The 12,806-nt window shown below is 55.5% G+C and overlaps 2 protein-coding genes across 2 annotated transcripts; both read right to left on the reverse strand.

The window, feature by feature from the left end:
• Nucleotides 1–31: 31 nt before the first annotated feature.
• On the reverse strand, nt 32–3,366 carry ATP5F1B (ATP synthase F1 subunit beta). Its single transcript, XM_082496346.1, has 10 exons — nt 3,214–3,366; nt 2,609–2,791; nt 2,096–2,270; nt 1,758–1,879; nt 1,333–1,517; nt 1,093–1,251; nt 884–1,006; nt 590–802; nt 305–506; nt 32–218 (listed from the first exon to the last, which is right to left on the reverse strand). Exons 1-10 carry the CDS (start codon nt 3,353–3,355, stop codon nt 121–123), a joined length of 1,602 nt encoding a protein of 533 aa, XP_082352472.1. The 5' UTR covers nt 3,356–3,366; the 3' UTR covers nt 32–120.
• Nucleotides 3,367–3,862: 496 nt separating this feature from the next.
• PTGES3 (prostaglandin E synthase 3) lies at nt 3,863–12,249 on the reverse strand. The gene is made up of 8 exons (XM_082496378.1): nt 12,087–12,249; nt 7,126–7,239; nt 6,871–6,940; nt 6,503–6,601; nt 6,195–6,284; nt 5,660–5,722; nt 5,185–5,209; nt 3,863–4,682 (listed from the first exon to the last, which is right to left on the reverse strand). Coding segments are annotated over exons 1-8 (483 nt in total). The 5' UTR covers nt 12,089–12,249; the 3' UTR covers nt 3,863–4,662.
• Nucleotides 12,250–12,806: the final 557 nt, after the last annotated feature.

The raw sequence follows: 12,806 nt of genomic DNA on the forward strand, positions 1-12,806 counted from the left end.
GCACTGGGACCATAGTACACGGGGCCTCAGGACGTTTTCACTGATGTTTTATTGGAAATGTTAAATACTGGAGGGGTTCGGCGCAGGGCAGGGGGGGGCGGGGAGGAGCAGTGGCCCTCCTCACGCATGCTCTTCGGCCAGCTTCTCCGCCTTGGCCACCGCCTCCTCGATGGGCCCCACCATGTAGAAGGCCTGCTCTGGGAGATGGTCGTATTCACCTGGGGGGAGAGGCTGCGTCAGCAGGGGTACTGGGGGGAGCAGGGCACCCAGCCCAGCCCAGGGCCCCCCCCCGGGGCCACCTCACCTGCCAGGATCTGCTTGAAGCCCTTGATGGTCTCCTTCAGCGGCACCAGCTTGCCCATGTGGCCAGTGAAGACCTCGGCCACCTGGAAGGGCTGAGACAAGAAGCGCTGGATCTTGCGAGCCCGGGCCACTGTTAGCTTGTCCTCTTCCGACAGCTCATCCATGCCCAGGATGGCGATGATGTCCTGCAGGGACTTGTAGTCCTGAAGGGAGACGAGGTGGGGGTGAGTGGCCAGTGCTGGCCTTTGTGCCCCCACCCCACGGGGGGCTGCCCCGGCCCCCTCACCTGCAGGATCTTCTGCACCCCACGGGCCACGTCGTAGTGCTCAGGGCCCACAATGTTGGGGTCCATGATGCGGGAGGTGGAGTCCAGCGGGTCCACAGCCGGGTAGATGCCCAGCTCGGCGATGGCACGGGACAACACTGTGGTGGCGTCCAAGTGGGCAAAGGTGGTGGCGGGGGCCGGGTCAGTCAAGTCATCAGCTGGCACGTAGATGGCCTGGGGAAGTGGGAGGGGATGGTGGGCCCGAGGCGGGTGCCACAGCTTCCCCCAGTGCAGCACAGCCGGCCCTGCCCTCACCTGCACCGAAGTGATGGAGCCCTTCCGTGTGGTGGTGATCCTCTCTTGCATGGTGCCCATGTCGGTGGCCAGTGTGGGCTGGTAGCCCACAGCAGAGGGGATTCTGCCCAGCAGGGCCGACACCTGGGAGGGAAAAGAGCCCATGAGAGGCTGCACAAGGCACCACTGCGCTCAGCACCGGGAGCCGGTGTGCTGCGCAGAGCACAGACCTCTGAGCCAGCCTGGGTGAAGCGGAAGATGTTGTCGATGAAAAGCAGCACGTCCTGACCCTCCTGGTCCCTGAAGTATTCGGCCACCGTCAACCCCGTCAGAGCCACTCTAGCACGGGCGCCCGGGGGCTCATTCATCTGCCCGTAGACCAGGGCAACCTGCGGGCAGGACCCAGGTGTCGGCACGGCACTGCTCTGCCGCCTGCACCCCCGCCCGGTCCCCCAGGAGACCCATCACACCTTGGAAGTGGCATCTTTCAGGTTGATGACCCCAGACTCAATCATCTCATGGTACAAGTCATTGCCCTCACGGGTTCGCTCCCCCACGCCAGCAAATACTGAGTAACCACCGTGGGCTTTCGCCACGTTGTTGATCAGCTCCATGATCAGCACTGTCTTGCCGACACCAGCACCTCCAAACAAACCTGGCAGGGAACAGGAATCATGCTCAACCTCAAGCCAATCCAGCTGCCCCTGGTGTCTCCCATCACCCCTTTCCTCCTCAGATCAATAAATGTTGCTTCAGCAAGCTCAGAAGAACGAAAGTCAAATGGTTACTCATCAGCGAAGGAAACTACTGCGGATGGACTGGTCCTGACCCTCAGCGGGGCTGGCAGAGTGCCCCCCTCCCCAGACACCCCCTCAATCTTCTGGGAGCAACGTACCGATCTTGCCGCCTTTGGCATAGGGAGCCAGCAGGTCCACCACCTTGATCCCTGTCACCAGGATCTCCTGTTCAACGCTCATTTCCACGAACTCGGGGGCTTCAGCGTGGATAGCAGCAAACCTGCAGCAGGAGGCGGAGAGAGGAGCTGAGCACCCGAACCAAGGCTGGTGCTGGCAGGAGAGCGTGCGAGTGCGGTCCCTGCTCACAACCCAGGAGAATAGTAGTGTGGCAGGGACATGCCACAGCCCTAATCACACACATCTGCTACTCCATAACCCTCATCCCCACCTCCAAACCCTGCACAATGCTCATTTCCTGGCCTGGGGTGTCACTCACTGTTTCGTCGTGATGGGGCCTCTCTCGTCAATGGGTTCCCCGATGACATTCATGATCCTGCCTAGTGTCTCGGGGCCGACAGGGATGCGGATGGGTGCACCAGAGTCCAGAACCTTCTGTCCTCTCACCAGGCCTTCTGTCCCGTCCATGGCAATTGTGCGCACGGTATTCTCCCCTGCCAAGGCCCAAGGACAGTGTCACAGCAGCGCCCTCAAGCTGACCCTGGGGACGGCTGCTGGTGGCTTCCCCAGGCCCTGCCAAGGGAACAGTCTGCTGAGAGGAGGACCAAGAAGAGCGGTGGGACCCAGGGACAAAGTATCACAGAGAAAAAATGAGCCCAGGCCATGCTCAAACTGCAGCCCTGTAGGGCCAGAGCCCTCCGGCAGCCATTTTCCTCCTCCTCAGATTGAAATCCATGGCTTCAGCAAACTCAGGAGAACGAAAGTCATCCAAATACATCATCACAGGAGGACCCCTCCCACCCTCTGCAGCCCTTCTGCGGCAGACGCTCACCCAGGTGCTGTGCCACCTCCAGCACCAGCCGGGTCTCCCTGCCCTGCACCTCAAGGGCGTTGAGGATGGGGGGCAGCCCCTCGTCGAACTGCACGTCCACTACCGCACCGATGACGGCCACGATGCGGCCGGTGGTCGAACCGGCCTTGGCGGCGGGGGCCGCCTGGGCTGCATAGTCCCGTCCTAGGAGGGGGAGGAGAGGGACGAGTCAAGGTCGAGAGGGGAAAGGGCACCTCCGGGCTCCCACGTGCCTTGGGGGTGTGGACCCGGGGGTTCCCTGCACCCCTCAGCTCCCCTGGGATGTGCCCAGAACCCCGGCACCCCATCCCCCCGAGCACGCGGGCCCCCTGCACTCCCTCGCCCCCAGTGCACCCAGGACTCCCTGCAGCCCTCGATCCGCCCAGCACCCCCCTACGAAACAGGGCCCCCTGCACCCCCTCCGCAGCACCCACGACCCCCTGCACCGCCCCTCGGTGCACCCGGGACCCCTGTACGCCCCTCACAGCCCGTCCCGCTTCAACCCGACAACGGGGCCCCAATAACGGCCCCCGCGCCCCTTCGCCCACGCAGGCCCCAAGGTGACCCCGCGGCCGCCCCGCACTCACGCGCACCGGCGGCGGCGGCCGGGCCGGCCGCGCGGCTGAGGAGCAGCGGCAGGAGATCGCGGCCCGGCCCGGCCCCGCGGTGCAACAGCGGCCGGGCGGCGGCGGCGGCGGCGGCCGAGCAGCGACCCGCGAGCCCCAACATGGCGGCGCCGACTGAGCCCAGCGCTCCGCCCGCCCCACACGGCCCCCGCGGGGCGGGACCGCAGTGCACGTCACCCGCCGCCGCGGGCCCCCATTGGGCGCCGCGCTGAGCCGCACCGTGTGCACTCGCTCTCCCATTGTCCAGACCTGCCTGGGCGCTCGTTTTCCGCCTCGTCGCGATTGGGCTGCAGGTGTATCCGTCGAGGAGCGCCACGAATGGCTAGAGCGCGATTGACAGGAAGGGGCGGGCCCCGCTAAAAGGGCACCGGAAGCGACGGCGCACGTGTCCCGCGCTTGTCCTTGGGGCGGGCGCCGTGACCGCGGCCTAGGCCTTGTCGGAGCCCCTTTCAGTCTGGGCGGCTGCTGCGGCCACAGCACCGCCACGACGGGCCGCCCCCCCCCCTTCCCTTCCCCACCCCCGCACCGTCCCGGGGCTGCCCCCCCACGGGAGAGGAGGCGCTGCTGCACGTGGCCAAAGGGACAGGGCCCAGGTGGAAGGAGAGCCAGGGAGTCTTCAACAGTTTATTAGAAAGAATGTAGACATTAAAAAAATCCCCGCTGCTCTGAACATAAAATTGAGGTTTTTCAGCCCGGTTCAAAGCCGCCCGCTGGCTGGTCGCTGCCACACCCACAGTGCAAATACGATTTGGTCTAAACGTACAGATTGACAAGCAACAACGTACAGCCACGCGCACCCGGAGAGGAGATGGAAAGCTTGAGGGTCAAACGGGGACAGGCTCCAGCCACCCGCACCGCGCCAATTTAACACCAAATGAAGAGAATTTTTTTTCCTTTTCAATACAAACTTTAGTGGAACAGACCTGAAGACACCACAAGAGGTACTGTGCAGCGCCTGCTGAATTTCATGAGCCAATGACAACGGCCTTGTTTCAGCCAGTTTTGTTCCCGGTACAAATGTACAATACTTCAGGGGGCAGAGGGGGAAAAATTGCTCATTTACCACTTGGTGTAAATTCAGGATTCTCCCATTGTAATTACATCCGCTACGAGGCAAGGAGGCTCTGTAAACTTTATTGCAACTGTTCTCTATCAATTGCCTACACCTCAATTGGGTTTTTTTGGAAGTCTGGAAAATGGTTCATGCATAACGTTATTGCCTCTCGTGGCTTAAGACCGCCCCGTGCAATGGTACACACCTACCATCAGTGAAGCCATTTAAAATGGACTGAAAATGGGTTAAAAGGATGCAGGATCTCCCTTTAGGGCTATCAACTCAGGAATTCTTATCTCAATTATGAAATGTTGTGATGAAGTTCTTTCCCCAAACCCTGAAGACGACAGTTTTCCTTACTCCAGATCCGGCATTTCTAGAGAGAGAGAGAGAAGAGCGTTAGCAGGTGGGGGGATTTGTATATTTATTTTTTTTTTAAAAAACAGCCACCAGGAGCCCCATTATGTCACAAGGGACAGGACCAAGACCCAGCCCTTGACCACAAAGGGCACGGGGCAGTGTTGGGTCTGACCTCGCCCCTGCTCTTGCTCTGAAACGCAAGAGTTATTCACGCAGCGCCAGACACCAACACCCTGTGCACGTGCCTGCTGCTCTTAAAGCCAAAGCCTCTCTGGGACTACAGCTGGCTGGGAAGGTCAAACTGGTATTTCATGCTTGTGTGGAAAGGCTTTCACTAGATTATGTCGTCTCACACCGCTCAAGCAAGGCACCGGCATTAGCTCGCAGCCAGGATTTAGCAAGACTGACAGGACAGAACATCTGCTGGCTCTGCTCAAGGCTCTCGCTCGACTAGGAGCATTCAGCAAGCACTCGCACTGCTGCACAGTGTGTGGAAACAAATGAGAACACCAACTTACTTTCATCATCACTGTCTGGTGAGTCCTAGAAAGGAGGAGAAACATTAACTGGAGCAGACTGCACTTGAAGGCACTTTTCCCCACCACCACCACCCCACCAAACGAGCTGTCCTTTCCAAAGCCCAGTGGCAAGCGTGCTCTTCCTCAGAGTCCAAATGTCAAGGAACCCCAGGTTCCACAGGATGGGCTTAGTTTGGCCGCGCTGGCCAGAGCCCACAGACCCGCAGTAACCAGCGGTCACTGCAGAGGTAGGTGACACCGAGCTGTCTGACACCACCGCCCTCAGTGCCACTGCTGGAGGGCAGGAAGGTGACTTTGCCAGGTGACATCATTTGTGCAGACAAGGTTTGGTGCTATTTAAGCTTTAACAGTGCTGAAGAGGGAATGCAAGTCTGACTTCACCTCATCAAGCAGCAGTGAACGTGCAGGGCGCTGCGCCAGCCCTGCACCTATTCACTGCAAACAAAGTACTTACATCATCTGCCCCATCTACTTCCGGCAAGTCTACGTCGTCATCTCCACCCATGTTGTTCATCATCTGTTCCAGAGAGAGAACAGCCACGTTAGAGGGTGAAGCCAACCACACTCTCTACGTGAACTAAGGGAGCACTGTAAATATCTAAAAATAGTTAAAACTGTTATAACCAACAGCCACCAGTTGTTTTGACCATCAGCTGCACCTATGCAGAAATTACAAGGTCAGTGTGCAAAAAAATTTAAATTAATTGCCGTGCAAACCAACCAGTGCACTGAGTTAGTGCCAGCATCTGCAACAGGACAAACATTCATTTCCTACCTGACAGCAAGCACAAACTGCTTGTCTCACTGCCATGCTGACAGCCCACCATGGGTGTTAGAGCTGGCAACAGCTCTGCCCCAGCAAACCAGCAGAGCCTGTGCTGAGAGGAGGCAGGCCGAGGAAGACAACTCTTCCTCCAGCTGTCAGCCCCTGTATGCCTACACAGGGCCCACAACGAAGCCCAAACCTCCAGATACTCATCTTCCCATACCTCAGAAAAGCGATCAAAATTGGACATGTCTTCATCTGAATCATCTTCCCAGTCTTTCCAGTTGTTGAAGTCCACACTGAGCCAGTTGAGCTGCATATCAACACAAGAAGTCATTTAAGGACAAGCAAGTAACAAGCTGTTACTGTTAGAAAAGGAAGGTTAATGAGAACTGCTGTTCTGATCAAAAGCACGTTAAGTGACCCATTAACTGCTACATAATTTAAACATGACCCAAATATTAAACAAGATTAAAAACCAGGGGAGGCAACAGGTACCCCTGCCCTGGCCACCAAGGAGCCCAAACCCACCTTTGCCCTCTCTTTTGTTAACCTTGGCCATGCTTGACCAGATTCTCCTTTTCGTAAACAACACAAGATAGATCTGTCTGTTCTTTTATGCTTTGATTCCTGAAAAAGAGCAGATATCTATTAGTATAATCATCACAAACTTCACCAGGGACTGCTTATATTAGACTCATTTGCCTTAAGCTATCAACTTGTTCTTTGTCCTGAAAAACACCATCCAGAGATGGTATTCACAGATCTGAGTTTAAGCACACTCCTCTGGTCTACAGAAGAATTTGCCCACAATAGTGGAAGCTGCCTGAAGAACGGACAGTATTTTTCAGGATACAGCACTAAGAACACAGTAAGAGGAGAGTCACAAGGATACTTACATTTGGATCAATATTATTAAAAAGGTCAATTTCGTTTAAATGTTTAAAGTTATCACTTCCTCCAAGACAACTGTTAAGAGAAAAAAAAACAAACACACACACTTGTGTTTAGCAGGAAATGTCTTAAAGAAAAAAATATGCTTGATTAACAGAACTTGCTACTTTAAGGAAAATGTCATCTAATCAGTACCAGCATAGCCTTTAGGTATCCCCCCCCCTATGCCTTTCAGCCTTGTGAAGGCCCAAGGTACTCACCTGAATGTAAGTTTGGACTTTTCAAAATTTACATTAACATCTTTACTGTCTTCAACGCAAAATTCAATAAAGACATAGTCCCTTCGGTCGTACCACTTTGCAGATGCAGGCTGCCTGTGAACAGACCATTTAATACAAGTTCAAATCAAGTTTCGTATCTTTCATCAATACTGAAAAAATTTTAAAACTCACCCTTCCACGCTGCCAGTAAACTTAACATTGGCTTTCCTTATGTTTCTCCCGATACAGAGGCAAATCAAAATTATGACAAACTTTTCAAGATAAGCTACTACAGACGATGGCAAAACTTCAGTCACCCCCAACAACTACATAGGCAGACTTAATTATGCTTTTTGTCACCCAAAGAGTTAAAACCCCAAAGCACAACCACTGAAAAGGCCATTTTTTTGGACACTGATACTATTAAAAAAAATTGACTGTTCAACAAACTTGCTGTAAGACCCAGCTGAATTCAGTACAGCTACAAGAGCTGAAGAATCACCGTCCCAACTTCTTGCTACAACCCTCTATGTACAGCTCTTTGGTATCCTTCTGGCTTTTCACATACACCACAACAAGCAACAGCCTGTCCGGGGCACAAAAACCACAGCAGGACTCTTGACCAACTCATGTATTTGTAGTTCTACAGCGAGAACTCACCTGCAACACTCAAGCATGGCCATCCTCAGTGGGCTGACGAGAACGACCCCAACTAGGCACACCTCGGCCGCGGACTCCCCACCACTTTGAGTTATTCTCCTGGCAACTCAGGCCAAGCCCACAACTGCATGTCTGCGTTCCAGGAGAAAGCAAATAGCCACCCAGCCCGAGCTGCTGTTGCTAAGGCACAGGAGACCGCTGGCACGTCTCACACTTCGGCTGTCTTCCAGAGGTGCAAGACCAAAGCCAGGATTTCATAGCTAATGCCCCTGCAGAGAAGACCTCAAAGACCTACCTGCGAGTCAGACTGAAGTTAAATGCTGAGCTGAATGGTCACTTACCCTGATATTTATTTCAACTACACTGACTACAGGAAGCTATAGCACACAAGGACACAAAGCAAGCCAACGCTCTTATTTGTAGGTGACAGAGTGGCTTCTACCTCACACACTGAGGAGTGGATGTTTGCTCTCAGTATTGCACTCAAAGCATTACAGCACAACCACCTGACAGAAGAGTAATTAACTTTCCAGAACATTTATTAAGGTGACCATTGCTAAACTTTCAGAATAGATTTTTGACTCACCTGATCATCAACAGATTTGATTCTTGATATCAAAGTGTGACACATCCAGTAAAGTTACTTACTGAGTGCTGTGCCACCCCCCAAACAAGCCCCACTTGCTTGCCCCATGGCTTGTTCCTCTCCTGCTCCCCGTGGGACAACAGAATCAGGACCGAGCCTGGGGCTGGTCAAAACCTCAACCTGCCAGCTTTGAGCTCCGCCAGTGCTGCAAGTGCTTTGCAATGCAGCTGCACAAACACTGGTGCCAGCTCAAGGAGAGGCCAGTACAGTGGCAGAAGTGGCCGCAACTGCCTCTTCCAGCATCAGCCCTGTTTGAAGTGCAGAAAACACCTGATCAGAGGCCAGCAACACAGCATTTAACTTCCAATAGCATTAAAAAACACAAGTGTTTTCTGAATGGAACCTTTAGTTTCAAGCAAGATACTGTCCCACCAGGTGAAAACCTAATGCTTTCCCTTTTAGCAGCATTATTAGGAAATGCTAAGGCACCTACTTATTCAGGTAAACAACAGCAGAGCAGCAATTTTCTTACTATGGTATTTTAAATTCCTTATTGGACACAAGTTTCCTCTTCTAATAGGGAATGAAAGACTCTTGGAGGAAAAAGATAGAGAAATTACCTGCTCTGTTCCCTCTGTGTTTGGGCACTGGGCAGCAGCCATTTCTCACCCCACTGAATGACAAAAATCCCACTGCACAGAACTTGGTACATCACTCAAACGCACTGTTATCAGAACAGGAATCTCAGTGTCCCTGCTCACAATGATGCAGGGGCTCCTGCTGAATGGCATTAACACTTTGCAAACATTTTCAATGTCAATGGAGATATCTCCGGCCTTCCCAGGGAGCTGCACGCATTCCTCAGTCTTGTAGTTTTGGTTTGGCCATGACCTCGGTATCTTTGCCAAGATCAGGGGTCCTGAGGCACCAATAGCCTGTTCACAGGACTTCCAAACACCCTACTGAACTGTCCTAGAGCTGAAGGGAACTCACAAGCACACGACCTACAGAGAAGCACGAAAGAGACAAAGGAAAATTTACTAGAACATAATTTGTGTTTCTAACACTAAATGCATGCTGCCTCCCCAGATATTTAGTACTTACCACCCTGAACATGCCTACTACAATTAAAGCTATACTGGAGCTGCCTTTCATTCTTTTTATCTGTTTTTCAAATCTCTCCTCCTCCCAAAGGGAAGACAGAAACCTTCCTCTGGCCTTCTGTGAAGTGCTTTAGTCAGGACTTACCATTCAAACCAGTAACACAGGATACGCTGGACCTGCTAACCAAAGTTATGGATAAGACGGAAGTCGCAGCTAATTTGCCTTGCCTGCCTACACGGAGATTCCAAGGAGGCAACTGTGCACACGGAAGCCAATGGCGAAGCGCGCACATGCTCTGAGCACTTCAGAGAGATGGTTCCCCTACACCCACAGAAAATCTTCTATTTTCCTACAGGCACTGAGAAACACTGCCAGGACTTCTAAGCACGGTCACTTGTTATATGGAGAGCCCAACGTCTCCTCCTTCTTGCTCGACTAAACTAGTCCCAGGGGATCTCGGCCTTATGCTGACAGTCTCAGCCCCGGTATGTTCTTTGGTTATGCATCATCCTCACATCCTAATGGAATTTAGGTTTCTCCGAAACAGAAAATTTAAACGTGCTATAGCAACAGACCATAGCAGACTTAGACCAGTGTACAGCTAAGGGAACAAGTCACCCATGTTCCACATTTGGCAAGGATTTCTTCTATCAAATCTATGCTTGCTGCCACCCACATGTTTTGGTGACTTCCTAAACAGATACGGCCACCACACATCTGCATCCGACTGTCTCTTCTAAGCATCACATTCAGGAGACAATCCTGACAACAGCACTAAAGAACAGGTTCTAGAAGCTTCACGGCAGCAGTTTCCCTGCTGACAGGTGACCTCACTGCTCCATCTGACCCATGGGGGCTCTGCAGGAGCCACAGTTCTGGTGCGGATGCCCTGATCACCAGCTTCACCACAGACGCAGAAGCAGTTTATTACACGCTTTACTCACGAGCTGAGTCTCAAAGTCTTGCTGTCGGTGGCTCAGTGCAACCCCAAGGAGTTTCTAAACCTGTCGTTGTGCTTCCTTGTCCACTCTCTAAGCTGCACCTGCTGGAAGCCCAGCTTTATTTCCTGGAAAGTATCCTGACAATTCCTACAGTTTGAGGACACTGCAAAAGTCATCTGCTGAACAAGATTTTCACCCCCAGACAGCAGTAAGAAGCCTGTTTTACATACTTAGTTTAGCTTTCATTTATATGCCCTGGAACGGCTTTTTTTTTTTAATTAAAAAAAAAGTTTCAGACTATAGACAATTTTAAGTAGGATGTAGTAGCACTGTAGTTACAAGATTATGTATTCTACAGACATTAAACAAAAAAACTCCAACTTTATTACATCCTTCTCACTTTCAGTCACATTAAGATGAAGCAGCCCCACAACTCAGAGTTTCAGAAGAGCCGCACTGAAGTAAACGCCTCACTGAGGACAAGGCGGCAAAAAGTAACTGGACACATTGGCTGTTTCACTGAGTGGTAACGCTTCCCTCAATGCCCGGGGCAGATCAACCTTTCTGACTAACAAAAGCCTCAGAAAAGTGCTACTACCTTCAAGAACTTAAGCCAAACCCATGGAAATCCACACTGTCGGTGGGTAACACCGCTATCGGCTTCAGGGGGAGCGCACCTCTTCCTTAATAGCCAAATTTCGCTCTTAAGAGCATCACACTGCACACACTGCGAAGTTCGGCTCTTCTTTCACTTGCATTGCTAGAGAACATTCGTGCTGACTGGAGCTCTGTTACGAACAGCATACGCCGGTTTTGGGTCACTGAAACAGCCTCAATAGAATTACAATGCAGCCAGCTAATTAGGACTCCCCAGCATGGCAGAAGCACGCCCGCAGCGTCAAGGCACTTCGCAGCGCAGGAGGCCGCGCTCAGAGAAGAAATCCGGAGGCTCTGCTCCGCTCCCCGTCCGGCGGGGTCCACCTCTGGTGGGGCCGCGGGCAGCGTGGGCACCGGGGCTGCCCGGTCGGACGCTGCCGACTCCCCGCAGCGCCCGGAACGGCGGCACTGGCACCGGGGAGGGCGGCCGAAGAGGCTCCAGTGCTGCACGCGCTTCCCAGAGGCGCCTTCTCATTTCGGGTGCAGAGAGACGAAAGCTCCGCAAGAGATGACCGCATCACCCTGCTACGGGCGGCAAAACATCTTACTTACCGGTAATTTTTCACAGTTTTAGCCACTACCGTTTGGCAGACGCCAGCGCCGTTCAAACCACGCGCCGACGCTCAGCAGCCCCGTCCCGGGCGTCCCCGGCACCCGCCGCACGCTCGGCGCTGCCCGCCCGGGGACGGGCCCCACCGGGGCCGCTCCGCCTCGGCCCCATTCATTTCCCACACGGGGACCCGCCACCCCAGCGCGGGCGGGGATCGCGGCCCCGGTTCGCTTTAGACCGGGTCAGAAACGGACGAACCCGGCGGGGCCCAGCCGGAGAGCTCCGCGGGCGCCATCCGGGGCAGACCCCGACCCTGCCGGTTTCCCCCGAGCCGCAACGACGGGGCCGGCCAAGGTCACCACGCGGACCGGTGGGAACCCACTCCGCCCCCCCCCGCCCCCGCCGAGCGCGGCCTCCTTGGGCCGGGCCGCGCGCCCCCGCCGCTCCCACCCCCAGGCCTCACATGGCGGATAGCGGCGGCTCCGGTTGGCGCTCCTGGAAGTGGGGAGGGAGCCCAGGTCCGCGTCCGGGTCCGGGTCCGGCTTTGAGCGGCGGCAGAGCAGGCGCAGGCGCGCAGGGCCGTGGCTCCGGCAGCGGTCGGCGGGCTCGGGACTCGAGGCGGCCTCGCTCCCACAATGCCCCGCGCGCTCGGGAGCGGCGGCGCCCAGCGCTGGTGACGCAGCAAAATACCCGCCGCGCCACCTCCTGCCGCCCGCCCTGCGCATGCGCACCCACCGCCCGCCGGAGGCTGGCGCGCGGCACCGCCCGCGCCCCGCCCCTCCGCGCGCGCGCGCGCCCGCTCCCTCCTCCCTTCTAGCAGCTTCTCGCCGCGCAGGCGGAGTAGCGACCGGCAGCCCCGGGGCGGGGCCCGGCGGTCGCCGTGGCGACGAGGCAGCCCCCCCCCCCCCCCCCCCCCCCTCCCCCCCCCCCCGGCGCTGCCAGGCCCGGGCCTGGGCCTCACCGGGGCGGAGACCCCCGCGGGGCGGCACCGGGCCCGCACGGCCGGAACGTGGCCCGACCCGGGGCATTGTCCGCGCCCGGGCCCCATCCGAGCCTGGTCCCGGCCCCATGGGCCGTGGAGCCCCGGTGGCACCCCCGGGCCTGTGCCCGCCCCCGGCAGCATTGTCATCCTCTCTGCGCCCCCGGGAGCTGCCTGCACCGGCGAGTGTTGGGCCCGTGCCGC

This window comes from Vanellus vanellus (genome assembly GCF_965231255.1).
Source record: "Vanellus vanellus genome assembly, chromosome: 28".
Lineage (NCBI taxonomy): Eukaryota > Metazoa > Chordata > Aves > Charadriiformes > Charadriidae > Vanellus > Vanellus vanellus.

What these genes read in the sequence shown, in the direction of transcription:
- ATP5F1B (XM_082496346.1), bottom strand. Translation starts at nt 3,355, where the DNA reads ATGTTGGGGCTCGCGGGTCGCTGCTCGGCCGCCGCCGCCGCCGCCGCC. An exon ending in TGCCAAAGGCGGCAAGATCG is followed by an intron (nt 1,518 to 1,757) that starts GTACGTTGCTCC and finishes GTTCCCTGCCAG; the next exon opens with GTTTGTTTGGAGGTGCTGGT. An exon ending in TCACCCAGGCTGGCTCAGAG is followed by an intron (nt 1,007 to 1,092) that starts GTCTGTGCTCTG and finishes TTTCCCTCCCAG; the next exon opens with GTGTCGGCCCTGCTGGGCAG.
- PTGES3 (XM_082496378.1), bottom strand. An exon ending in TAACAAAAGAGAGGGCAAAG is followed by an intron (nt 6,285 to 6,502) that starts GTGGGTTTGGGC and finishes GTTGATATGCAG; the next exon opens with CTCAACTGGCTCAGTGTGGA. An exon ending in ACCAGACAGTGATGATGAAA is followed by an intron (nt 4,683 to 5,184) that starts GTAAGTTGGTGT and finishes CTCTCTCTCTAG; the next exon opens with AAATGCCGGATCTGGAGTAA.